Source organism: Lissotriton vulgaris, chromosome 1_1 (assembly GCF_964263255.1).
Source record: "Lissotriton vulgaris chromosome 1_1, aLisVul1.2, whole genome shotgun sequence".
In the NCBI taxonomy this organism is placed as follows: Eukaryota; Metazoa; Chordata; class Amphibia; order Caudata; family Salamandridae; genus Lissotriton; species Lissotriton vulgaris.
The window spans coordinates 603,553,479-603,580,693 of NC_141685.1; the positions used below are offsets into that span (position 1 = coordinate 603,553,479).

General features: G+C 44.0%; 1 protein-coding gene across 7 annotated transcripts in view; it reads right to left on the bottom strand.

Annotated features, from left to right (window-relative positions):
- Window positions 1–27,215, bottom strand: part of ODF2L (outer dense fiber of sperm tails 2 like) — a 319,588-nt gene that overhangs the window by 155,579 nt on the left and 136,794 nt on the right. For 6 of the 7 annotated variants that reach the window (XM_086954112.1, XM_086954108.1, XM_086954099.1 and 3 more), the window contains exons 8-10: window positions 21,940–22,049; window positions 3,770–3,905; window positions 1,691–1,801 (exon numbers count right to left, since the gene is read on the bottom strand). In XM_086954112.1, the coding sequence (XP_086810238.1) occupies window positions 1,691–1,801; window positions 3,770–3,905; window positions 21,940–22,049 (357 nt within the window). Of the gene's footprint in view, window positions 1–1,690; window positions 1,808–3,769; window positions 3,906–21,939; window positions 22,050–27,215 lie in introns of all 7 variants that reach the window. The other variant, XM_086954101.1, reaches the window with a different exon arrangement.

Sequence of the window (27,215 nt, forward strand, 5' to 3'; positions counted from 1 at the left end):
TCGTCCGAGGAACCAGACGACCTCACAGGCAGTACAGTGGGAGTCGATGCCGGCGGAGGAGTTGTAAGGTCAACCAGCGCCGACCAGGATCCAGGTATGGATAAAAGGGGGTCCTGCGACACCGGGACCGAAGTCGCCGGCAGCAATGGGAGAGGACCCCCAGTCGGGCCCACGAGGCACGAAGGCAGAAAGGCGGGGCCGACGGCCCAAAAAGGGCAGCCATGGCTGCAAGAAACTCTTGCACCTGGGCCGGAGTCACCCTGGAACCCGGAAAGGGTGGGTAGGCCGGGGTCGACTGGACAGACTCCGCCAGAGCCGCAGGGGTGGTACCGCCCGCACCCTCAACCGTGTAGTGCGACCAGCGAGGGGAAGTCAGAGAATGAGGACGCTTCTTCGACTTCTCCGAGTGCCTAGACTTACCTGACCCAGAGTGCAAGACTTGGAACCCGAAGAATGGTGATGATGGCTCCGCGACCGGTCCCTTGACTTCCTCTTCGACCGGGACCACAAGCGGCGCGGAGCCAACTGCCAGGCTTCCAGCAACGTTCGGGACCGCTCCCGCTAAGTCTTCGGCGCTATGGCCCGACATTCGAAGCACGACCTGGGGTCATGATCGTGCTCCAGGCAGTAGAGACACACGTCGTGGGGGTCTGTCACCGACATCATGTGGCGACAGACTCCACAGGACTTAAAACCGGGCATCCCTACTCGGTACCAGGAGTCTAACACCCGAAAAATGGAGATAAAATAAAAAAATCTCAAAAAACTCAGTCAAAAAGTGATTGGGGGTACTTGCTCTTCCCGGATCTGCGCTTGCTGGCGCAGAAAAAGAAAGAACTGAATTCAGAGCGTGTAGGCGTGTCTAAGTTGCTCCAGCGACGTCATCCCAGCACCAACGACGCACGTGGAGCCGCACGGCGACACCTACCGACTTGCAGGGGTACTGCTGACGAAAACTTTCCAGATCCAGTCTGATGCGTGGGGGTAATTCTAAGGTAAGGAATCTATCACTAACGTGTTGCTTTCAGATAGTCTATTTATAAAATATCCTCCCCAATGTTATAGTGCAGTTGTTGAGTTGGTTATTATCTCAGCTTCAGATCAGAAGTAAGAATGAGTTTCACTGGTTCGGCACTCAAGTGATGTTCCTCATAGTTTTAAGTATTAGGACTTTGGATTTTGTAGTTTGTCTATGGTAACTGTGTTTTATAATGTTTCTGCTTGCATGGCTGCTGTACTAATAAATCAAAGAGGAGACTGCATAATCTTCACCACTGCATTCTTAAAAGAATTGAAAATTCTTGCTCACAAATGTAATAAAAATGCAATTTCAAAATTTTAATCTGAACAAGGGTAATAATCTCCTTAAGTTTTTATGTTTGTAAAATCAATTGCACGTATATGTCAGAAATAATTTGTACATGAAAATCAAATGTACACTTGATCCCTTGATTTGTAGTAATGTTTCAAATTCCGCAGTGCTCAAATACATCAAATGAATAACAAACGTGTGCGTAATAAACTGATTTCACCCAGACAGACCACTTTGAAGCCCATCAACACAATTGAGCATTACTGATAATAGTACAATATTTGACATATGAATCTTGGTCTTTCACAAACTTTAGACAACAGCTTGGTTTTGCTGCAGAGTTGGCAGTTATTCAACTTAAGTGACTTCATATCATACCTGCGTCTCATACTGTTTAACAAAGGTTTTCTCTTGCTTCAATTTCTCTTGGAGATCTGTATATTCACTCTCATAAGACAAAATATTCGCCTCCATCTTGCCAACAGAAACCTGCATCTCAAAATAAAATGTAGGCGCAGTTCAATAGAATGTCCCTTTTCTAAATTAATCAAATACTAATAATTAAGTTCAGAGAAAAACAAACATTCAAAAACTGTGCTGGAAGGAAAGAAGATTTTAATGAGTCAGGATACTGAACAAATAAAGAAGAAAAATATTTTGTTATGTATCGATTTTTTGGGAGGGCAAAATGTAAATCAATGAAAACTGCACAGGGCGAAGATTAAAAATGTGTAAACATTTGCCAAGTGGAATATTTTTGTAAAAATATATATATTTGTAAACATTTTGCTGGGATTACTTTCTGCAACACAACTTGTGGTAGACCTATTTTTCTTTAACTTCAACTTTGCAAATTTCACAAAGCTTACAAAGTCCGAAAAACACTCTGCAAAGTTGCACACAGTCTAATAAGTAGAATTGTTTTCATTCGTTTCTATTGGAATTAACAGCATTTTATTTTAAACGTTCAGTTAAGGCAACACAGAACTGCTTGTCAGATCACTTTGCACTATCTAAAAAAACAAAATGTTTTAAAGAAAAGTAGGTAAATGGTATGATGGTCTGCTAAAATGTTTACGTTTTAACAAGTTTCTTTGAAAGAGACCCAAATCATGCAGTCAGGCAGTGGGCAGCTCGGAAGCTGCAATTGCTTTCAAGTACAAGAAAAAGTTTGCAATTTGTAACATCAGTTCTTTACTACAGGAATCTAGAAATTCATAGGCTGACAAATCCCGCCGACGTGAAAGATCCTGGACCACATTTTAAACTGAGAAAAAAAACCAAGTAAATCAAATAAGAAAATCCTTATGAAAAGGAAAATGCTCTCCAAACAAGCATTTTGCACCTAACAGACTGTACCTCATTCTCGTTTAAGTTTTCAATTATAATGGGTTCAAACATTACTAAGGTCTGACATGCTTCTTAATATTTTTGTCTTATTAATCCAACTTGTATTATGTTGGAAGGAATTCCGTGATGTTTTGTAACCGTACCCTGTGCTTCAAGCTTATAATAAGGTCCTAAGACAGCAGATACACTCAAACATCTTATCTTTTTTTCCTGTACATGACTGAAACTCTTCTTCTAAAATACTCTATACCTCTGAACTTATAAATACCTCATGTGCTTCCCACCAGATGGACATTTTTCGGTGCTTCAGTTTTTAGACCCTTCCATCGGATCCCGCCCCCCATCCTCCATAATAAAATTAACTAGCTAATTCATTCAGTGATTCTGTCTACTTAATGGCAATTTATATACAGACAGGACAAGATTATGACCTGTTACCCAGGTCTCTATCATGGTAAACTTCATTACACTCATTAAAAATAAAACATTGCCTCTTTCTAGGTGGAACAACATGGATAAAAGCAAAGCTCTCTACCCTACATCGAATTTAAGGACTATTGATAGGTTGAATCCCTCTACATGCATTCATGTAAGCAAAAAAGTCACAAAATTAACCTTTGCTTAACCCTCTGGCAGCCTGGCACGAAAGCAGTTGGGGTTAACTCAGACACAATGTGTAAAATATATATGCAGCAAACATACAGTAATACAGTGAAAAGACAACTCAAGAAAAATCACAAACTGAGTAAGAAGACGCAAATGGTTAGGATAAGAACAAGTGAGCTTTCTAAAAGTGGCGTTTCCATTATTGTAAATTACAATTCCTTTGAGTGAACAGAACATTTTTACCAGGCCCCAATCTAAAGTTAGCACTTATTAAATGTAATAAGGCAACCCAGTGTTAGTTAATGGGAGAGATAAGCGGTACAACAGTGAAAAACAACTTTGGGAGTTTTTTTTCACTGCCAGTTTTAACTTTTACTGATTGCCCAATTAAAAAGCATGTTAAAATTAAGAGAGAAAATGAAAAAATTTAAGAAGCTAATGACATTACGAATATAAGTGGTTTTGAACAAATCAGAATTGTGTTAATTGAAAAGCACTTACCTTTAACCTTGTACTTTCTTCATTGAGTTGTTCATTTTCTGAACTTGCAATTTTAATCTTTTTGAGTAGCTCTTCTTTGGATTTGGCACTATTGTCTCTGATTTCCTGCAAACTTGTTGATAGATCATTGATCTGTCTGATAAAAAGGAAAGGAAAGTAAAGTCAAGTTACTGCAACTTGAAAATAAAATGTACCTGCCTGCTCGCCTGTGTATCCCCATTCTCAGGCTACCACCAAATTCTCAAATGAAAATATTATTTGCTTAAATAATAAAGCTACACTCTATTTAACTGTCTTTATAAACCCTTTGTTGTCAAATACAACACACATACACACACACATCCAAGCATCAATGGCATCAGACATCTAAGGAACAACTTGGTAGATACGATGCAGCACATATTGTCTTTACAAAAGGACATAATTCAAAATTGAATCTCTAAATTAATCCCTTCATACAATATCTAAGCAATCTCAATCCTCTTTCAAAATGTTCATGAGCGAAAAAGTCAAACTCCGAGTTCAGGGATTGTACAGGACAGCGTATTTTGGTAAATGATGAAAATGCAGTTAGCCTACACCCCACTGAAGCTACATGGTAGCACAGCTGGTACTGTAACACTGTTCCTCCCAAAAACATGTTTGTTCAGAACTCACCACTTCAAGCCAAAAACTGAGCCAGCCAATAAATAACCCTGGAATCAGTTACTTGTAAACACACTGGAATTACTGCTAGATTGCACACAAACCTACTTCAGATCCAATTTCTACTGATTTTCACTTTGGCATGATGCATAAACATCCAACACCATCAAATCCACCAGCTGTACGGACATCTTTTGACTCCAGTGTAGGTATTCTATGTCTTATCCCAGATTTTAGACCTTCTTTTACCTAAAGACTATTTCATCATCATCCTTGTTCATAAATTCAAGTCTGTGACAGTAGTGCCCTCATTGCAACATGCCTTGACGTGCAAACAAGCACAAACATTTCTAACCTCAAATGTTCGCTCATTGAGATAAAGCCTTCCTCCTGCTGAGGCGGATGTATGACATTACAACGCATGCTTTTACCACGCATGCCTTTAGAACGCGGTTTTTACAACGAAAACCTTTACAACGCATAGCGCTTTGGGGTGCTGGATAGTTAATAGTTTAATTTACTATTGCAACTCCAGTCCCCATGGACACTAGGGAAGGTGATGGATAGTAAATTAAACGTATTCCCTATCCTAGAGCGCCCCCCACCGCAATGCGTTGTAATGGTTTGCGTTGTAAAAGTTGCGTGGTAAAGGCACTGCGTGGTAAAAGTTGCATTGTAAAGGATGTTTCCCGCTGAGGCACTACTCTGAAGATCATTCATCATCTTGATGGCAGCCTTAACAGCTTTCTTAAATAATTTAGCAACCGCATAACTGTTGTCCACCAACAAATGCTCTACAAACATATATTCACTTGATCAAATCATCAAAAAATTCTTCCTTCAATTAAACCTCTTTTATCCCATTTACAAATTGTCCAGAAGATGCATATTTCATCAATGATTAAGTGGCCCAGATTAAAATCGACCACATGATCACTTACAGCACCCTCACTTATTAAAGAAAAATAGTTGTTACCATGTGTCTAAAAAGGTCATTCGAATTAAATTGAAACAGGTCATCTATTCCACAAACCTTCTTGGTAAACAAAGAAAGCCAAAATGACAACTCTTTTGGAAAAACACTTTTGGTTATATCTAATAAATAGCTACAAGGCGCAAATCATACTACCAGAATGCCAGAAAACGGTCAAAATAGAAACTTTACTCAACAGCAGGCATGATGATGTCCCGACACCCATGCAACTTCAAATCACATATCTATTAATCCTAGCCAAAGTAACCAACCAATCCAAACCAACATAATTAAAAAACTAACTGTAGAGATCATCTTCTGGCAGATTACTGATCATGATTACTGATCATGATTCAGGCAGAACACAAAACAGCACCATTGCTGCACACCAGCCTGCCTCAAGAAAATCATTCAAGATCAGAGGTCACAGCACCTCCCTGCCCCCTTCAGCCTTAGTCCTCAAAAAACAGTCAACTCTGATCATCTCTTTTCCACCATACAAACCAGCCATATTCCCTCAAATTCAGTTGAATATTCTGAAAAACACTGCTTTCAATCAAAATTCCCTGGGTTTCACGATAGATGATCAACAACCTAAACTCACATGACAAAAACAAGTGAAAAAAGCTACTTGACATTTCTTGAAAGCCTAAATCCGCCCTCAGTTCTGACTCACTTTAAAGAAATGCGGTCCAAACACTGATACAGTGTAGGATTGACTATGTATCCTTCCTCATTACAGGCATCCCCAAATATAGGTACAATCTTCTAAATGCTGTCCTGATCCTCACAGCTCTACAGAGCTTTTCACCAACTGCTTGCTCATCAACTGCAGGTCAGCCTCTTTACATGCAATGGAACTAGCTGAGGCCATCCTCTCGCATGACATTGACATTGCGTTCCTCACAGAGACCTGGCTCAATGAGATATCCCCACCATGCCTAGACATGCTCGTACCCCCTGGCTTCTCCCTCATCAACAAAGACAGAAAAGACCAGCGAGGAGGTGAGGTAGCTATCATCCATAGAGACAGCATGGCCATCACAGAAATAAACTCCTATGACTACGACACATTGGAATGTCTCTCAACCAACATAAAGACCAAAGATAATGGTTCCTTACTGTGTCATCTTCTCTATCATCCTCCTAGAAAAACAGCGGCATTCGGAGAACACTTATCCGACCTGATAGCTCAAGGTGTACACGGTGATACCAATAACCTAATCCTTGGTGACCTGAACCTACGGTGGAATGAGACCAACAACCTGTTAATCCAATCGCTATCCAGCCTCCTCTGTGACAACAACCTAACCCAGTACTGCACTGAGGAGACGCACTACAAAGGAGCCACCATGGACTCCATCATCGGTCAAAGTAATACAATCACTATCAATCACATACTCCCCGTCGACTGGTCAGACCACCACTTGATCTTATTCCACATACACCAACCTACTCTCTCTCAACCTCCTCTGTAAGACCCTCCCTAATGGTTGAGAAACCTCTCTCAGGTTCTCATGGGAGTCCTCGAAGATCAGATAAGCTCACTTCTCCCTGACTCCACTGATCACCTCTCCACCACTGACCTCACTGACTGTTACAATGCCAAGCTAGTGTCCATGCTTGACATAATAGCTCCTCTAAAGCTCAAAAAGAGCAGAACCATACCATCCAGATCATGGTTCAACTCTGAACTCAACTCCGAAAGGAGAATACGAAGAGCCAAAGAAAGAAAGTGGAGAAATAATCCTTCCTGTATTCTCTGTGATCAACTCAAATCAGCCCGTAGGAAGTACAAAAGCCACATCAAAAAAAAAATGCAGTTTTTCCGCACGGCACTGGACAGTGCCAAAAACAGACCCAAGGAGCTTTGTAGCATCATTAGACAGCAAACCTCCTCGCCCACGTCCTCCTCTGTTCATGCGTCGAAAATTCTGTGTGACAAGTTCGCGAATTTCTTCAATGATAAAATCACAAAAATCGAACTCTCACTGGACGTCATCGACACATGCCAAACGAAGGTCAGCGCGGCTGGGTCACCTGATCTTGCTCCTGGTCCTTCTCCCACCGCCTGGCTCAGTTTCCGTCCTATGCAAGAAACTGAGATAATCCTGTTGATCTCCTCCTCCAAACCCTCCGCCCATGTCCTAGACCCCATCCCTCCACCACTGACCAAAAATTTGAAGCACGCTTTAGCCCCGATCTGGAGCACGATCATAAATAGCTCCCTGAAAAACTGAGCTGTTCCTGACTGCCTCAAAATGGGTCAAGTCAACCCCCTGTTTAAAAAACCCGGACTTGATGAGACAGATCTGAACAACTATAGACCATTATCGATCCTTTTTCCTGCTCTCATAAACTCTAGAAAAATGTGTACTTCTTCAACTAACCCAGCACCTTGACTCCATCAACCTCCTGGATCCCCACCAATCTGGCTTCAGAAAAGGCTGTAGCACAGAAACCGCGATTCTCAACATCATCGACGATATACATGAATCACTAGACTCTGACCAATGCTGCCTCCTCATTCTCCTGGACCTCTCAGCAGCTTTCGAAACTGTTGATCACAAACTCCTCATAAGGGCTCTCCAAGAAAGAGCTGGTCTGGGCGAGGTAGTCCTCAAATGGTTCTCCTCCTTTCTTCACAATCGCACTCAAAAAATAAAAATCAAAAACTTCACTTCCGACCTCCAGCAAGTCAACAGGGGTGTCCCTCAAGGCTCGGTGCTTTCACCACAACTCTTTAACATCTACATGGAACCTCTCTCCAAACTCCTCAGAAAATCCAACATCCACTTCCATCTCTACGCTGACGACACTCAGATCTATCTGGAAACGACCTCTCTCAAAGACATACAAAGACTTAACGATGTCCTGAAAGATGTCCAACACTGGCTGACAAGCAACCATCTGAAACTAAATCAGGATAAGATGGAGACACTCCTCATCTCGAATAAGGAAGATAACCCCCAAATTGCCGAATGGATCAAGGCCATTGATGCACTCAATGGGAATCTCACCCTTGCGGATTCTGTCAAATCGCTAGGCATCACTCTAGACCCAAAACTGAACATGACGAGACACATTAACTCGGCCAAAAGTGCGTCCCTTAACCTCAGACTATTGAACAAAATAAAACACTACATTCCGCCCAATGATCTCAAACAGGCCACACAATCTCTGGTACTGTCAAGACTGGATTATGGAAATGCAGTCCTTGCAGGAATCCCAAAATCACATCTGGCTCCCATCAAAACAAAGCTACATGCGGTGGCCAGAATGATCACCTGTATCAAGAAATTCGATCATATCTCCCCTGCACTCAAGGAACTTAGGTGGCTTCCAGTGGAAATGCGGATTAGCTTCAGAACAGCCGGCCTCACCCACAAAGCTCTTCACACAGGCAACCCTGAGTACTTGGTGAATAAACTCATAAAAGCCGGCCAGTCCAGGAACCCGAGGAGCTCAAACTCCCTTCTTCTCATCCCACCTAAAACTAGAAAGAAAAAAAACGCAGATCGATCTTTCACAGGAAGCGCCCCCAAAATCTGGAACTCCATTTCCCCTCACATCAGAACCATTACCGCCTTTGTAAAATTCAAAAGGCAACTTAAAACCCTGTTCCTCAACCACGCCGTAGGTATTGGATAAACGTGGGCCTAATACTAAACATCGACCTCTGCTCGAGCTCTAATTCTCCGAAGAGCCTGGAAAGCAAAAATGTCAGAAAAAACAATGTGCCGCTCTTTTACTTGCCCGACTCTGTTAATATGTTTCCACTATATCCTGTATCTTATGTTTTACGGTTCTGTACCTACTGTAAAGCGCTCCGATACCCCCCGGGTGTGGCCAGCACTATAGAAAACTTCTAAATAAATAAATAATAATAAATACTAGAATGTGGTACATTATAACTTCAAAGCAATAAACTCCGTCTGACAATAAAAGCTCCAAAGATTTCAATCCGAGATATAAACATGCAGAAAAGAAGTATTTAAAATCCAAGCACAAAAGACAAAGAGCGTAGTTCTTGCCAAACTCTCATGCAACCTCCATTCCAACCTCCATCCTATTTCGTTCCTCCGGTTCCTGAGCAAAAGAATGGAAAAGCATGTAAACACCCACCTCACCAACTTTGTCGAACAAACAGGATGTCTAGATCCCTCTCAGTCTGGTTTTAGGCCCAAACACAGCACCGAATCAGCATTACTAGCGGTCAAAGATAGCATCAGGATGACCCTAGATAAGGGTCATTCTACGATTCTGGTGTTGTTGGACCTATCCGCGGCATTCAACACAGTCTCCCACAATATCTTGATTAAAAGACTGGAAGAGGTTGGGCTAAGAAAATCTGCCTTGCAATGGATGAGGAGCTTTCTATCTGATCGCTCCCAGATTGTCAACCTAGGCCTGTATCGTTCGGCCCCCATAGAATACATTATTTAACATCTATATTGCTCACTTGGCCAATCTCTTGAGGACACATGAGTTCATCCCCATAGCATATGCCTACGATACCCAGTTAGTCTTTCGATTTGACTAGTGGCCGACCGATCTAGGTCCCCATCCCTCTCCCAAGTTGACAGTCAAAAACCTGGGTATCCAGCTGGATCAGGCACTCACTCTGAGGGAGCACACTGCTCAGACAGCTGGGTCCTGTTTCCATGTAATGGGCCTGCTTCGCCGAATTTTCCCTCTGCTCCCGGATTCCTCCTGGAAAACCCTAGTCCAGGCGCTTGTACTGTCTGGATTACTGTAACAGCCTGCTGGCTTCTGATAATGATGCTTCACTTGGCAGACTGCAGGTACTGCAGAATACGGCGGCTCGGCTGGTCCCTAATGTTCCCCCCAAGGACTCTCTCTCGCCCTCTTATGAAGCTGCACTGGCTCCCCATCCGCCAACGGGTCAAGTTTAAAATCTATTGCACTATACATAAGGCACTGGTCAACTTGGGTCCTTTTTATCTCTCCGAGAGATTCATGCCTTATGCTCTACCGAGATCCCTCCACTCGAGTGCTACACACCTGTTGGTGGTGCCTCAAGTAAGGAAAGCAAGACTAGGAGAAAGAGCTCTTTTCCATCTCGGCCCCCTCTACTGGAACAACCTTCCCCTATCCTTGAGACAGTGTCTAGATCATCTGCAATTCAGGAAGCTCCTTAATACCACTCTTATTTGCTCCTGTTAACCTTGCTTGAGCTGCCTCACACCCTCCATTTAAGCGCAAAGATAACCCTTTGGGGGTCGATTCTAGCTCTATATCAACAAATAAGTAAAATAAAATAAATAAATGCACGTGCACATTTAAAAATACGAAGAGAAACATTCTAGATTCAGCAGGATGGACTCATACCATATGAATAACCATGGCGAAGGTCTTTAAGGAGTACTATGAGCAAAAATACTCTACCAGGACTACCAGATCTGGACAAGACTGTACTGAACTCTTGAATGACATCTCTCTCAGAACCCTCTCCCTAGAGGACAGGGAAGAATTAGAACATGACTTGACAACTGATGAGATAGCATAATGGCCAACCTGTAGAGCTTTTCAAATGTGTAGAGGATAAATTGCCGCCATATATGCTAAATATGTTTCTCTCGACTAAATAAACTGGTGCCTCTCCAGAGGATTTACGAATGGCCACCATTGTGGTCCTACTCAAGAAAAATAAGCTGCCTACAGTCGGCAATTTAGAAGCCAGTGTTCTGGCCAAAGCCCTGGCCAATAGATTAGTGAAGGTACTCACCACAGTTGTTCACCAGCATCAATCTGGGTTTATGCCGCACAGGGTTACCAGATTAAACTTGTGGCGCCTCTACGGGCTTCTCAGTACAACGGCGACCCCCTCAGGCAGGGGATGCGGTTCTGCTCATTAGATGCACAAATGGCTTTAATTGCATGGAGTGGCCATACCTATTTGCTGCCCTATCCAGACTTTGATCTGTTCCCAGGGTTTGCTCTGGATCAAATTCTTATATCATGACCCATGGCAAGGGTGCAGGTTGATATAGTACATTCTCACCCTAATACACTTCATACGTGAACAAGTCCGGGTTACCCACTTTCTCTGATGATTTTCGCCTTGGCTCTGGAGCCGTTAGCGACTAGGATATGACAAGACCAGCTATTGTGGGGGATCTGGGGAAGCGGTGCCTGGGAAGGTGGACTCTACCTCTACGCTGATGACATTCTGTTGTACATAACCACCCCTTTCCATACATAGAATTCTTCACATTTTCCACTTTTTGGAAAGTTACTTCAGTTATCAGACTATCTGGGACAAGTCTCTAATTTTTCCCCTGGTGTGGGGATGACCAGCCTTAACGCCTGGGTGCAGGGCGCCTGTGATAACCCGCCAATTTCAATATTTGGGTATATATGTGACCAAGGACACTTCATACTTTATTGAGAGGAACCTAATGTCTCAGTTAAAGCGTCTTATGGAAGACACAACTCATTGCCGGGCGCTTCGGGTATCCCTCACGGGGAGGCTAGTGCTCTTCAAAGATGACCCTTCCCTGCATGCTGTACACCCTGCAAAATACCCCCTACAGGGTGCCTCCCAATTTCTTTCTTAAGGCGAATAGTGAATTACACAAACTTCTGTGGAATGGGGGCAGTTCCCAGATCGCTCTAGGTAAGCTTCAACGAGGAGTGCATGGAGAGCTGGTGATTCCAGACATTCAAGTGTATTACTGGGAAGGACAACTGACCAAAGTGATCAAGTGGGTATTTGGGGACATGGAAGATCCAGCTTACCGAGAGGATCTGGGTGGGATGGTTGACAGAGGTTACCCATTGGTCCTGTATAACAAACAACAAGCAAGACTATTGTCAACTGACACTCAGGTGGTGGTTAGGGCATGGAGAGAGGCTACTAAACATTTGGGCTGAGAAGGCAAACTGACAGATAGGACCCCGTTATGGGAAAGTGATGTCCTGCGGGAAGTTGGGAAGTTGCCAGGCTTCCATAAATGAGGACAGATAGGTATTGAGCATTACTGGTACATTTAGAGAGTGGGCAAATAATTGTCCTTCGTGGAGTTGCAGGAGGAATATGAAATAGGGGATACAGAACAGTTTAAATACCTGCAGATAGGACCTGTGATGCGATGGCGTGTTCCAAACGGAGAACAAATGCCAGAATCTTCACCATTAGAGGACCGACATTTATAAGATCCAATGTCAGTGAGAGCGATCTCATTGATCTATATGAAAATAATGAACAACTTTCCTGACCCACTGTGGTCATTGCGAGAGGCATGGGAGTGAGACATCGAGTTATTGAGGAGGATGACTGGGCAGCGGCAATCTAGAACCCTAGGGAAATAGCTGTAAGGGCTCGCTTCTGTATGATTCAACTGCGGGTACTGCACAGATTTCATTACTCTAGGTCTTTACTACATTGCCTTGGCTGGTGCAAGACGGCCCTTTCTTGTCAGGGGTTGAGACATGGTGGGCTCCTTTTTTCACATTGAAAGTTACTGGGAGGAGGTGGTACAGGTTATGGCTAAAGTCAAGCTGTTACAATTTTGTTAGAGGCCAGATGGTTAACCTGGCCCAGACATTCCGGGTGGTCTATCATAGCAAGGGCTTCCCTTTGAAATTTGATAAAGTGTGGGGCAAATGGAGTTCGTGTATGAGGGCCTAGGAAGGGCTCTAGGAGGAGAAGAGGTGGGTGTCGACAGTTATTCAGATGTTTTACGACGATGCACTCAATATGTAATCATAATGCTTCTAGGAACAATGCCCAGATTATTGTAACCATGATGGTGACAACGAGAAGCCCTAGTATGTGGAATGCGGCATAGATTTTAGCTGTTTATTCGATATGTACTTAGAAATGGTTAAATAAAAAGATTTTTTTTTTTTTAAACACGAAGAGTAGAGAAGTGGGATTACTAAAGGGCAGATAGGTATGGGAAAAAATGAAATCCACAGACTGTTGAAAGAAACGGTTTGGTGGGCATTATATTTAAAAACATAACAGGTTGCTTGATAATTTTATTTCGAGGATTCCTGGCTTGGCATGTAAGAAAATTAACGCATGTGCATCTATCAAAGTTCAATACTGGAGAACTACATTTACAAATAAAGCAGATGTCTCCAGCATTTCAAAGTTATATAATATCTGAACAGATAAAGCACATAACACCTGGGAAAAAAGTGGAGAGCAGAATCCGCAAAGATATCTGCAGAGGTTTTGCAAAGACTTCATCCTGGAGGTCTCGTAGACTTTTGCCAACAGCGTTTTAGCCATAAAGCAGAGCCCTGCTGCCTTTCTTATTATCAAAAGGGTAATCAACCACTAATGTAACTGCTAGCTTTCTTTCTCATATGAGAATTTAACCCATTTCACTGTCCATTTTGCAATAGCCTGTCCCAGTTTAGCTTGACAATAGGAAACAAACAGCTGTGTAGCAGACTTTAAGGACCATGCCATATCTTTTCTATACATCAAAGCATTCTTCATTTCAAAATTGTAAAGCTCTGTCTGATTCAAATGGAATTCAGTGACCCTCTTCGGTTTAAACCTCAGGTGCAGCGATGCAACAAAACGTCTTGGGTAATGACTCAGAAGGACAGAGACTGAACTCCAAAAATGTGCAAACTCAGCGTACGCTCCTGGGTACACGTAAAGGTTATGTTGAAGTAACAGAAAAGTTACTGGCAATAAATAATGCAGCAAACAAAACTGCTATTGATCTATAACTGAAGTACGTTGCAGTATATTCTGCGGAGGTAAAGAACATGAATGAAAATCTCTACAGACATCATCACTGTTGTAATGCGATCTTTAAGATAGGAAATATCAGAATCCCTTGAACCATGAAACAGCAACCTGGAAGGATGGAAGGATGGATAGATAGATAGATAGATAGATAGATCTTTATTTGCTCAATGAATTAAAATCATTGCATTTCATACAAAAAAAAAGAACATAAAAAAAGAACTTTCTGCTCTCAGTTTAAAAGAAAAAGAAAGAAAATTCATAGCGGACACAGCAGAGGTTCATGGGTGGTATCTGCCGGTAAAATTGAGTTAATCTTAATGAAAAATGTTACGAATCGGGCGGCCATCTGAGTTGAGACCCCCTTCATACATTCCTTTAAGGCTTCTTGGCAAGTCCGCACCTTAAGAATTCTCCAGATGGGGCGCAACCAAAAAGTTCGTAGGGGAAGTAAAGTTCTACAGATTCACAAGACATGTGTTAAGTTTTCTTCCCCGTTGTAACAAAAGCGGCACTGAGCAGACGTATCTGCCTTGTACCTCTGTCCATATTTGTATGCCACTAGGGGGATTAGTCCAAAGCGTAATCTCATTGACTGGGGTTTCACTGATGACTTCATGGAGAATGGCAGATAGTGTGGTAAAGTTTTTAGATCGTAAAGTTTTGACGCCCAGCTGCCATGTGATAATTTTTTCACGGATAATGCATTGTGTTCCACTGAGAGTATTATCTTTGACTGTTTGGTCAGTCCTTTGGCGGCAACCCCTATGGGCAGCGAGCTTGATCATAGATCATGAGCTTCTAATGCATCCAAGCAGAATGTTAAAAACTTATTCCAGGAAGTGCTGGGGTTATTTAATAGTAACCAGATGCAACTCTTTAGTGTCGATAGCGGAGCCATTTTGGTTTTTGCACAGTAGGCAATAAATCTTGCTTTCATAATCCAATGTTGTGAGAACAAGCAGAACTCCATACGGATTTGGGCATGAGAGGTCGAATTGGGTAGATGAAACATTCTGCGGAAACAGGCTGATTGCATTCTGTCCAACCAAGTGAACATTTTGTCTTTAAAAATAGTGGCGCCGAAGGCTATAGTAGATAGTAATTTGGCATCTATCACTAATTAGCAGGGAGAAGTCTGGAGAATTGAGAGCTTTCTTGGTTCGTAGGAAGGCCCCCTCCAGGCTGCGAGCCACCCTTTGCATTGCAGCGATTTGCGGATTCAGGCTCCCTCTGTGGTCTATCCAGAATCCAAGATATTTATATGTGGTGACGACGTCAATAGATTTCCCAGCAAAATACCAGGGGCGCTGTTTTGCTCTACTTCTTGAGACTATAACCAACTTGTTTTAGAGATATTAATTTTCAGTGCATTAGTTTCACAATATGTTGCCAAGGAATCAAAAAGTCGTTGAAGGCCCACCCGTGTTTGGTCAAGAAGAATCGTATCATCTGCGTATTGCATTGACTGGACTTTAACAGATGCGATTCTTGGGGGGAAAGCTTGAGAGCGGGCCAGCCATTCCGGTAAGTCTGCGAGGTACAAATTAAAGTGTAGAGGGGCCTAAATGCATCCCTGCTTTAGGCCTCTGTTGGTCATGATTTTGGTGGGTGTACACCAACCAGCTGAGAGTTTTATTTTAACCCAAGTATCGGAGTACAGAGCGATAAGGGCATTCAGTAGAGTCCGCGGAATACCACATTTGTGCAATTTCTCCCAGAGCCTGGAGCAGACAACATTATCGAATGCCTTTTGGAAATCGATAAATCCCAAAAACAGCAATTTTCCCTTTTTTACAGTATAACCTCAATCATGTGGGCAAAGCAAACCAGATTGTCCTCCATGTGACAGCCCTTTTGAAAGCCAGTTTGTATAACAGCTATTCATATACGGTCTTCTGCCCAACTAGCCAGTTCATGTAATAAGGCGCTTTCATAGGACTTCCCATCGACATCAAGGAGTGCAATCATCCGGTAGTTATCGGGATTAGATCAGTGAACTTTTTTGTGAATAGGGACGAGGAAAGAACCTCGCCATGAGTCATTTAAGGGTCCGCCCATTCTACATGTCTCGAATAGGGGGGCCAGAAGGGCTGCCCGCTTGTGAGTCGAAGCTTTATATATCTTTGTTGGTAACACATTGGGGCCGGGAGCCCCTCCTGGACGCATTCATTTTATGATGAGAGCAACTTCATTGGGGGCGATCTTGCTAGTGGGTGATGTTCCAGTGTAGGGATTGGAGGGGGTAGAGCTATGATAATTACACCAACTATATTTGTCGAGCACAACGCAAAGAGTTTCAATATGGGCCTCCCAAACAGTGGGAGAGACATTTGTTACGGTGGATGGTTGGCCTGGTCTGGCCATCTTGTTTACCCAGCTCCAAAATCTCTTTTGGTCCTTTGATTTTATAATTTCATGGGCAAATGTACAGTGCTGTTCTTCTTTTATCCTTTTATATTTGAACCTTGTTTACCTATACTCTTTACGGGTGGTCAATATCTTCTCCCGTAGGGATTTGTGATCTATGTTAGTATGTGTGCTTTTACGCAGTAAAGTATTTAATTTCTGTTTAATGCTCAGCATAATGTACTGGCAGTCGCTGTGGTGGGGTATAGATGAAGTGAACTTTTTTGAGCTTTTAACTCTCTTTACAGATAGATTTTTTTTAAGGTCCTCCACTACCTGTTCCCACAGTGGTGTTGTCAGCTGGCAGCTAAGCTTGTGATTCAAGTTTTCCAAAAAAATTGACCACCTTCCCTTCCACTGCCTCTTGTTGGTCAAAAGTCCACCGTAGTTTTTCTTATAGGCTCCAATGTTGATTCTTTCACCAATCAGGTAGTCTTTTGTGCGGAAGCTCTGTTTGGATATGCCTTTGCACGTTAATCCGGCATGATCACTTTCCAATGAGGGGGTTACCACAAATTCCTGGACGAATTGGAAATGGGCGACAAGATACATATGTAATCCAAGGTAGCCATTCTGAAAGCTGATACATGGGTGTAAGCGGCGCGTGAGTCTAACTCTAATCTACTGTTTAGAATGCGGAGCCCCAGTTGGTTTAAGCTTACAGCCACCTTTGTCCCTTGATTATCCTTCCATTGGTACTGGCACTTTATATCTGGGATGGCCCACATTTGATTGTCCAGTGAGGTTAGAAGGGAGGGGTCCAGGCTTGTCCCCATTAGGTTGGCATTAAAGTCTCCCATTATTAGTCACATATCGTTCTGGAAATGTTCAAAAAAATCTATCATGATGGGGAGAATTTTGCTCAAAGTTGTCTCTCGCTTAGTTTTAGAGGGATGTAGATAAATACAACCAAGAATAATAGTTTGTTGTTTGATGTTATTTTTTCCCAGCGGTTGTGACTGGATATTAATGGAAATGTAGTCCCTTGCCCTTCATAAGTTGAGGAGACCTTTAGGGCTAAGTTGTTCCTGACGCATGACTGCCTACTTGAGATGCAATTGCACGGGATTCATAAACAGTGTAGTCCTCCCAGGTGATAGATTGTAAGGATCAGGTTTCTTGCAGGGCAATAATATCATGTTTTTTTAAAAGAGGTTGTTGCTCTTTCAGCTTTTTCGCTTGTTAGCCCTCGGATGTTCCAGGAACAGATACTAAGGAAGTGGACAGTATCTTTACTAGTTTTATGTCCACTTGAGGTGTTATGTGCTTCACCCTAAGGCATGGGAGAGCCAGGACCAGTCTTGAGAATTCTGTCGTTTAAGCGCACATTGGCGGGAGCCTCCTGTTCTAGATGTTGTTATTTGAAGCGGGTTCCTTTTCCAAGGCGCTGTTTGTTTAGCCGCTAAGGATCCATGCAAAACTGAAGTAGGCGGTTGGCTGGTTATATCACTGTTAGCCAAAGTTGGAGTGTTGTGATCCTTTAAGGCGTTTGGGACTTTAGAAAGGCAGGGTATTTAGCTTTGGTCACTAGACTTATCTGAATGCCCCAATCGCCCAGATAATCTTTATTCAACAGTAGGGTTGCAGCTATGTCTTTACTGTAGAAGGTTACTATCGTGGTCTCATTTATTTGGCCCTGTTCTGGAGCGATAAAGGCGACACTTTCAATGTCTGTTGTTTTTATATTTTCTAGTCCTGGAAGGTTTGAAAATAAATTTAGGAGGTTTCCTCTGTTGAGGATGTCCCATTTCCCTTGGGATAGATTCTCTGGGTATAGTGTTAGCTTTTTACCTTCTTGCGATGATTGGATTGTTCCAGTATCGAATAATACAGGTTTCTTTTGATGTTAAAGTTTTGCTTTTGAATCATCATTGGGCATCTTGGTCTTAAGAGGGTGGTTTAGACATTCTGGTTTGTTCACATTAGGGCAGTGCGTGTTGACCTCAAAGGGTACTAATTTCTCTTTTGTGCTCCCTTGGAGGGACTCCTGCCTCTCAGCCACGCTTTCCAAGGAGTTCAGTGCCTTGTTATTTTCTTTCATTTCGGGGCCATCTGTAAGTTTAACTTGTATGGCTATCTCCTCTGTGGCTTTTCTTATATTATGGCCCTCTTTCTCTGTTTCACTAGGGTGTCTTAAATCAATTCGGCTTGTAGGGTCATAGAGGGCATCCCGTCCGGTGGGCTTTCTCACACCATGTTTAGTGGTGGGTTTATCCGAGGTCTTTTGGGCTTCTCCACAATTGGCATTGGATTCTTTTCTTTCCATACCGATCCCAGTTTTCTCCTTTGGGCTGAATGTGGTGCATTGAGGAGGTTCTGGCTTACATTGATCCATACTTTGCACAACGGTTGTTTATAGTGAAAGGCATGTGTCTAGAATTCCTACTCCATCGTTGTTTTTGCTGGGTACTAAGACTGTGTTGGATTTCGAATCCTTGTCATCAGGTCTGAGCCAGCGTAGTAACACTCCATTCTTTTTCCTAGCGTGGTTTAATTTCTTTAGTCTCTTCTTGCTTTTCCTGGACAGATGTGTCCTTTGTCCGGGGGTACCGTTGTTATCTTCAATGGAATCAGGCAGATTGTTATGTCCTTTTACAGTATGGGCTCAGGAGGTTATTACTTTAAAGGGATTTTCTTGAGTGGAGTTATCAGCGCCGTTTGTTGTGTGTATTTTGTTTGGGGTGGATTCGAGGTCTTGCCTGTCAACAATTTTCAGACTTTTTATCTGATGATCTTGTGTGAAAGAGGTCCGCTGTTCTATGCAATCAGGGGGGCCATTAACATTGGTCTGAGGTCTTGCTTTGGAGTCAATCTCAATGTCCCCAGGGTGCTCTATACTATGGGATTGTTGTTTTATTGAAATGGGCCAATGGGAGTGTTGGTTCAATGGGGGCTGAGAGGGAGTGGATCTAATTTTTTTAATACTTTTGCTTGACGCTATATTAATTTTGGGCTCTGCATATCAGGGAGTTTAGTTGGTCTAGTTTAGTGTCAATTTTGGTTATTAGACCAGCTATCAACTGCAGGATGTTTAATTGAGCATCCAGTTTATCTGCATGCATGTGAGCAGCGCTACCCATTGAATTCAAGGCTTGGTTGGTATCTGAGAGAAGCATCTCAACCTTGTGTGTGATGGGAGTATAACATGGCTCCCTAAGCCGGAGTTCAGAGTTTAGAGAGTCACTGGTCTTGTTTTGACAATGTAGGGGTGTTGAGTTTAAGTTTTTGGAGCTACCAGTTGTGCACGTTCGCTTTCTTTTGATTTCATGTAACTTTTGTTGTAAGTTTTGCAGTTGATTGAGATCGTCGTGACTGGCTCTGCTAGTGTTTATGGACATTATAGGAGTGTTAACTGGACAGCCCCTAGCATTATTCTGATAAGGGTCTATAAGGTGGTTATTAGACATTTGCTTACAGGGTACTGGAGTTGGTGTAGAAGCAGGTAGTGGAAAGTCAAACTTAAACGTTTGGGCACCGGGCTACCGTGTGTCATTGGGTTCTATTGTATCTATTTCGAGGGACAACGGGCACAATAGGCTTATGCACTGGGATGAAAAGCTCACAGTGCTGGTGGACAAAATCCAGATTGGAGATTCTAGTATAATCTGCGTTGAATCATAGGTTGGGGCAGAGGCTTTGTCCTCTCAAGAGTCCAAAGGCACCAGCCGTTCGGCTGATTCTTGATTGGCCCCGGCTAACTTCAAGTTGTCGGGGATACTATCAGGGGATCTGGGCACACTCTGGATTAGGTTATTATTTTGCAAGTTATCCTGATGGTTTTCTTGAGGTGCCCTTTGAGACACCCTTTGAGGAAGGGGTGAAGTTGTTTTTACTAGGGCTGGAACCCTCCCTTGAATTATAATTTCTGGGTATGGATCAACCGAGGGCGGTGTACTTACTTGCAAATCCTCACGCTGGTTATAGGATTTTGAGCTCTCAGAACTCTTACAAGGGATTTCTTGCATATACATTATGGCTTCTTTAAGAGGCTGCTTAAAATAGACTCTTACATCGCCAATGTCTCTGGTCTCACAGTTATTCCGATTGACTGACTTTGGGACATGTCCTTGCTGTGCTTTCTTATGAGATTCTTGATTTTTTCCCGACTGATATGTCAAGATGCTACGGGACCTGCCCGATGTGGCCACCTCGGGCTCTTCATGCCCCTCCAACTTTCCCTCAGATTGAGACAGAGCCGGATTCCCTCATCTTCCTTCTTTGGGATATAACATTTTGGCTTGTTGTTGTTTGGCAGTCTTATGTGGCCGATGGAAGTTTTGCAACTGCGCAGAATTTCTGGTTTGCATTTATTTTTGTTGTTTTTTGATCTGCTTTTCACGTGTGCCCCTACCTCTTTGCACTTCTTCAAGCTTGGGGCTAAATAGCAATACGTAGCAATTAGTCTCTGGAGTTCAAAGGCTAAGAATCCCAGGGCTCAAAATGCTCGGGATCTCCAGATGGCGCTTCAGTTTTATTGTGGATTTCAAATTTGAGATTTGACATTACTGTAACTGAGAGCGATGGTGAAGCGATGGCACAGTCAGTCCAGATGTCCATGGCACTATGTGGAAGATAAGTGCCGGATGGACTGACTGGGTCACCTGGTAAGAGGCAATGTAAGTAGCTGGGCAAGATAATCTTAGGCAGAGCAACTTAGCTTGATGTTTTATTTAGAAGTGAGACACAGAGCACAACTCCTGTAGTGTGCTTGCCAGTGGAATATCTTAATATAGGAGTGCAAAAGAATCATCAATATAAAGACAGGGATGTAGGGAGGGCATATAGTTCTGCCAGAGAACACCGTAGTGAAATAGAGGACTAGCTGTTTTTTTGTTTGTTCCTTAATCTTTCCCTGAACAAGTAATTGGTGGAAAATGGTCAATAATCTCCTAAACCAAGTTAACTCATAAAAAAAAGTAATTTGTCTGATGATGGTGTGCCATATGAAAACACATTATAAGGACTTCTGCTTTCTACTGCAAAATTATGTGCTCATTTTAGTTACCATCTGTAATAAATAATGCGCAAGATTTTTAGAGGGTGAGAAAACCTATTTGGAGCACAAAATTCTCTAGCTTGACTGTCTGTAAGGTCTCCACTTCACGTTCTTTGATTTGTTTAGTTGAGGTAGACCAAATTTCTTTAAAAGGATAACATTTCCAATCAGTCTAAGTGTATATCTTTTTACCATATGCATACAAAGAACATTTTACACTATGGGAGAGGACCTAATTTTCCAAACATTAATCGAAGATCCTTGGACCCATTGCAGGTTCATATTATTAATAAATAGGATTGCTTCCTTTAGTACCTGAAACCACTTTCAATCACACCAGCAAAGGTAAATGTATTCAAACAATTCAGTTGACCATTCTTGTTCACTATTTAGAAGACAGGATCTTTCCTTACTGTGTCAGTGATTCAATCTTCACTTGCAATTCTGTTCTTTCTTCAACAACCAACTCATGATGACTTTTCCAGATGTTAGTTGATGAAGCAACTTCATGTAACTCAATGTCCTGAAGGTTTAAAAAATGTAAACTGAATATTATTGTAAGCAAAAATATATTGATACTTCAAAAACGAAATTGTCCTTGTAAATTGCACAGAACTGTTTATTAATACATCTTGTTCACATGGCATGCATTAGCATGTTAAAATACAGAGGAATAACAAAGACCCACATTCCACAGACTTTGCTTATGCAAAGAGCTGTATATAAAGATATGTTACTATTCCCCGCTATAACATTAGATATGTAAAGTTCCAGAGTACAGCCTGAATTATGCAAATAAGCAAATTTCACAAAATCACCCAACCCACATTTACATCCATCATACCTGAATTTTGAGTGGGAAATTTGTCTTTTCCAAGGGTTTTTCCTACACACAAAAACATTTCTATTGCTCCATAAAGGTGCAGCACCGTTTAAACAAATTGGATAGTCTTTGTAGTTGGCTGCAAAAATCTGTTTTATTGGCCACAAACCAGAAGTAAAATGAAATTGGTCTTGTAGGTAAAAAACATAAGGGCATAAGTTACTTACTTGTAACAACAGTTTTGCATGGAGGGAGTATTCGAATGTGCACATCCATTATGTAGTTGTTTGCTCCAATGAAACGTTGAAATGATAAGATTTAATTGTAAGCATTATCCACAAATGAGGTCAATAGGTCTCATGATGACATCTGCTGCAAGTTCAGAATAACAGACAACATGGTCAGGATATTCTTGTGAAGAGCCCCAGTCGTAAAGACGGTGACCAGGAGCCACCCCGCACTGACGCGAAGACCCGTGGGCGTGAGATGTGTCCTGGGCGAAAGTGAGGAGTCGGGAGCCTACCCCGCACCTTATGAGCCCGCAGTGAGCCGCCCCCCCTCTGGGCTGAAGCGACGTGGAGAGCAGACCCAGCCGAACGGAGCCCACACGCATTGGCCGCGTCGGAGTGACCCCAGCATGTGAGGAGGAACACGTGGAGCCCACCTGCGTGGATGAAAGGGCCCGCCGGCCGAAGGTGAGGAATGGCAGAAGGGGAGACGTGAAGAGAAGTGACCCTACACAATTGGAGGCCATAGAGAGCTCACCCCGCTCCTTCAGCCCCCGCAACATGCCCCGAGTTGAATCAAGGCCAGCGGGAACCTGCACCGGCCGTAAGTAAACACTGACCTTCCCGCACCCCCGCGCAGCGTGCAAACTGAATGAAGCTGCCGCTGGTGGGAGAGGGAGCAGAAAGGAGAAAGCGTATGGCCCTGGGCCAAGCGGAGCAGAACCAGCACCCCCTGCGCAGACCGTGAAAATTAAAGGCCTGCTGCGAGGGGCGGGAAGACTCTATGAGTAAGAGAAACACTCACCGTAGTGTAGCTGGAGTCCTCATGTGACATCTGGCCACCCCTGTGTCCCCGGGAAGCAACTGTAGGCAGGAGCGGCCACAAGAGCAAAGAGACAGTGAGGAGAAGCCCTCAGCGGGGGTGAAGCCTCTCTGGCCCATCGGAGCTCTGCAGGTAGTGAAAATAGTGATAGCGGTGAAGCGCCCCAGCCGTGTGTGTGCACAAGCCAGAGACTAAGGCAATGTGTCACCATCGGAAGGAAAGCCACATGAAACCTTTCACCACAAGTTGATTGTCCTCCTTCCCTCTACTCCAACGATACTCGTGCACTCGGCAAAGGAAGAACCATTGAACAGAGGGAGATTCCAGAGAGCGAGGAGAGACTGGACTGCAAACTACCATAGATAACCCTGCACTGCCACCTAGTGGCCATCTCGCGGTAACGCACCAGCTGATCAAGTAAAGTGCAGCAGAACAGGGACAGTGACTGGAGAGCACGGAGGGTGCTCAGAGACAGTTCCAGGCTGCTATTACCTACAGAGAGGAGTCAGGGAATGGAAAGCTGCCACGAAGACCAGGAGGTTCATTCAGTAAAATAAATATGTCCCAGGACGTGAGTAGTGCAGCACAGGAAGAGCTGCTGCAGTCTAAAAGTGAGGTTGGGGGAAATGCAAAAGCCTTCAGTGAAGGGACAGGCCAGCACCCAAAGAACATCAGCAAGGTGCAACTGAAACCACCTCCTCATTACAGCTGCCAAGTGCATAAAGTGAGTTTGAAATAAAGCTGTCACGCCAGAGTGGTGCCAAGGCATTACACAGCCTTGTGGATGAAGAGACATTGTGCACGAACGCGCCAGGAGTGCAGGAACTCCACACAGAGGCAGTTGTGGGTACGTTACTCAAAGCGAATGAGGACAGCGGACAGGATCCGACTGAAGGGGCAGGCAGACCCGAAGACATTGTCATTCCATTGGAAAAGAAGTAAGCAAGCCCCCCGCCCCCCTCCCTCCACCTTCGGCAAAGGAAAACCGGAGACAGCCGGGGATATCAAATGGAAGAGTGAAAGCTAACTCAAAGCTGAACAGAGACTGCCAGGGCCGAAGATGGAGAGTGCGGTGATGCCTAGTGGCAACAGGTAATCACTGCAGAGGCAAGACTAAAAGACAACCGCCCAAAGCAGCAAGTCACAGAAGGGACAGGAGAGCGCAGTCAGAAGCGCGCCGAAGCACTGCAATTGTGGAGAGACGACGGAGCGGTTGCGCAGGCCACCGGAAGCATTGAAGAACCACAATGAGGAAGAAGCTGACCACCCAGTTGGTCGCAAGGAGGAAGAAGCAGACCACCCCGTTGGTCACAAGGAAGAAGAAGCAGACCACCCCATTGGTCGCAAAGAGGAAAAAACCGGCCACCCAGTTGGTCGCAAGGAGGAAGAAGCCGGCCACCCAGTTGGTCGCAAGGAGGAAGAAGCCGACCACCCAGTAGGTTGCAAGGAAGAAGAAGCCGACCACCCAGTTGGTCGCAAGGAGGAAGAAGCAGACCCGCCAGTTTGGTCGCAAGGATGATGCTGACCTGCAAGAAGTCAGAGAGCGAAGAGATCTGACAAAGACATCCAACAAGAAGAACGGATAAGATATCTGTGAAGAAAACGACCAAGGAAATGCCCACGAAGAGGACCAGGAAGAAGACTGAAGCGAAGTCTAATGGAATCAACTAAAAGTCATAAGTAATCGAGCAAAAGAAGGTTGTGACGACAGGTCCAGTCACGATGGATATGAAGATTGTGTCCTAGGAGAGGACAAGACCAGGGAGACCCGGGTAGAGTGCACGCTACACGGAGACGCCTGGTGAGGGAAGACCAATCAGATAGAAGACCAGAGCGAGTCGCGAAGAAAGAAGAGAGGAAGGAGAAGAGAAAAGATGTGTGCGTGATAGATCAACACAAAACACACCAGAAAGGGAACACCTGAAGAGGAAAGGAGAAGAGCAAAGAAGTGTATTTGGCGGAACACCACAACACACACCAGAAGGGGAATACCCGATGGGGAAAGTGAAAAGATGTAGGGACATCCGAACACAATACCTGGAAAACATCAGCACCATTGGGAGTACACATCTACGTGCAAACCCGAAGGTCACCCGGGAACGACAGAGACGAGCAGGCCGGTCCTTTGGTAACAGCCACCTCTGGGATGAAACGGACATACGACCGTGGCTATCCAAGGGGCAGAGGCCTCAGGGACACTGGTGGCAGCGGAACCCAAAACGAGAGATGGACCGTTGAAGCTTGCTTTTGGAGAACAAAGGTAGCATGTGACAGAACACGTGCCAACAACACCCTTTTCAGGTGGAGCGTCGGACACGGAGAAGGGACTCGACTCCTCCAACGCGTTTGGAGCGACAAGGCGGCGCCCACCGGTCCAGTGGAAGCCTGGCAGCAAAGGGCCTCAGGGTCAATCAGTGAGAGGGGACACCCATGAGAGAGGGGTATCCGTGAGAGGGATATCCTGCAACTGCAGATTCTGTTGGAGACAGCCACCAGTTGGAGAAAACACCTCAACCAGGACTATACAGTAGACAGAAACACACCGATGATCCACCATCATTCCATCTGCACTTTTCACTGCGGTGTCAGAAGAAAGGGACTGTAAAGCACACTTCCATTGTGCAAGTACAAAAAGAGCACATCCACAGGGTACCCGAACATCGTGTCAAGGAGAACTAGTGGTCCCGGCTGCAAAGATACCCTCGCCGGCAGATGACCAGCAGAGAAGAGGCTATGTGGAAGTCATCTACATTGAGTTAGGTTTTGTTTGCAAATTGCATTCTCTCCCACAGGTTCGGACTTCATTTTGTTCGGACCTTCATTAAAGTTTGGGAGGGATGTAGTATCGTACTGGATACGTTCTAGTGTTGCAGTATGGTGTAACCAACACTGAACACCCACCCACCACAGGCGTCATCAGTCAGATGACCTTGCTAATAAAAAGGGCTGAGCGCAAGTGCTCAGGGCCAGTTATCTAACTGAACTGATTGTGTCTGCGTCACCTCATTGATTAGTATGAGGCCTAGGGCCCAAATCCCACAACATACAATGTCTAATTTCATAGCAATATTGCCAATGTGTAGAGAAGACTGGAGCAAAAGTAGTTGTAATAAAATGTTAGAAAAGCATTAAAACATACTGCTGTTGCCTGCTATACCTGGTTATTAACTCATATTTACTAAATGGTCACTTGGTGATCTGGTATTTGTTACAGGAGAACCCTGTAGCTGCACTTAAAAATATCAGCTGAAGAAGTAATCAGGAGGAAGGCAAAGGGAGCACCCCATTTCAAAGCGGAATATGTTCTTCCCGAATAACTCAACTAAACAGTCCGTAAAATACATCTTCATGGGTTTCATTACTTAAAGATTTTCTTATAAGTGTTGTATCATAGATTAGTGTGTACTGTGCTCACTTGCCGAAGACGAGCATTTTCAGGGCTCCGTTGGTACATGCTCTAGAGCCAGGTTCTGGGTTCCTTTGCCCAGCTCATACCCTCCTCTCTAGGAGGTCTACGTGGTCCCGGTTCCGTAAGAATAGCAAATGGTGGCGGCGTGGCCAACTGCCGGGGGAAATGGCCGCTCACTAGCAGCGCTCCCTCATTACACTCCCTAAACATCCGTTTGCCACAGTTAAAATATACCTGAAACGGCAGTCGATGGTTCCCGGGAGGAAGGAGGGTCATCCAGCCGCGTTCAGAGCAGATCCGATGAAGAGAGCTGCCGATCCGGAGCTGGACCCGAGCAGTGCTGCGGAGGATCGGGTGTGGCCTGGAGGGCACGCGCCGCCCAACACTGTTGATCTGCCGCAACAGTG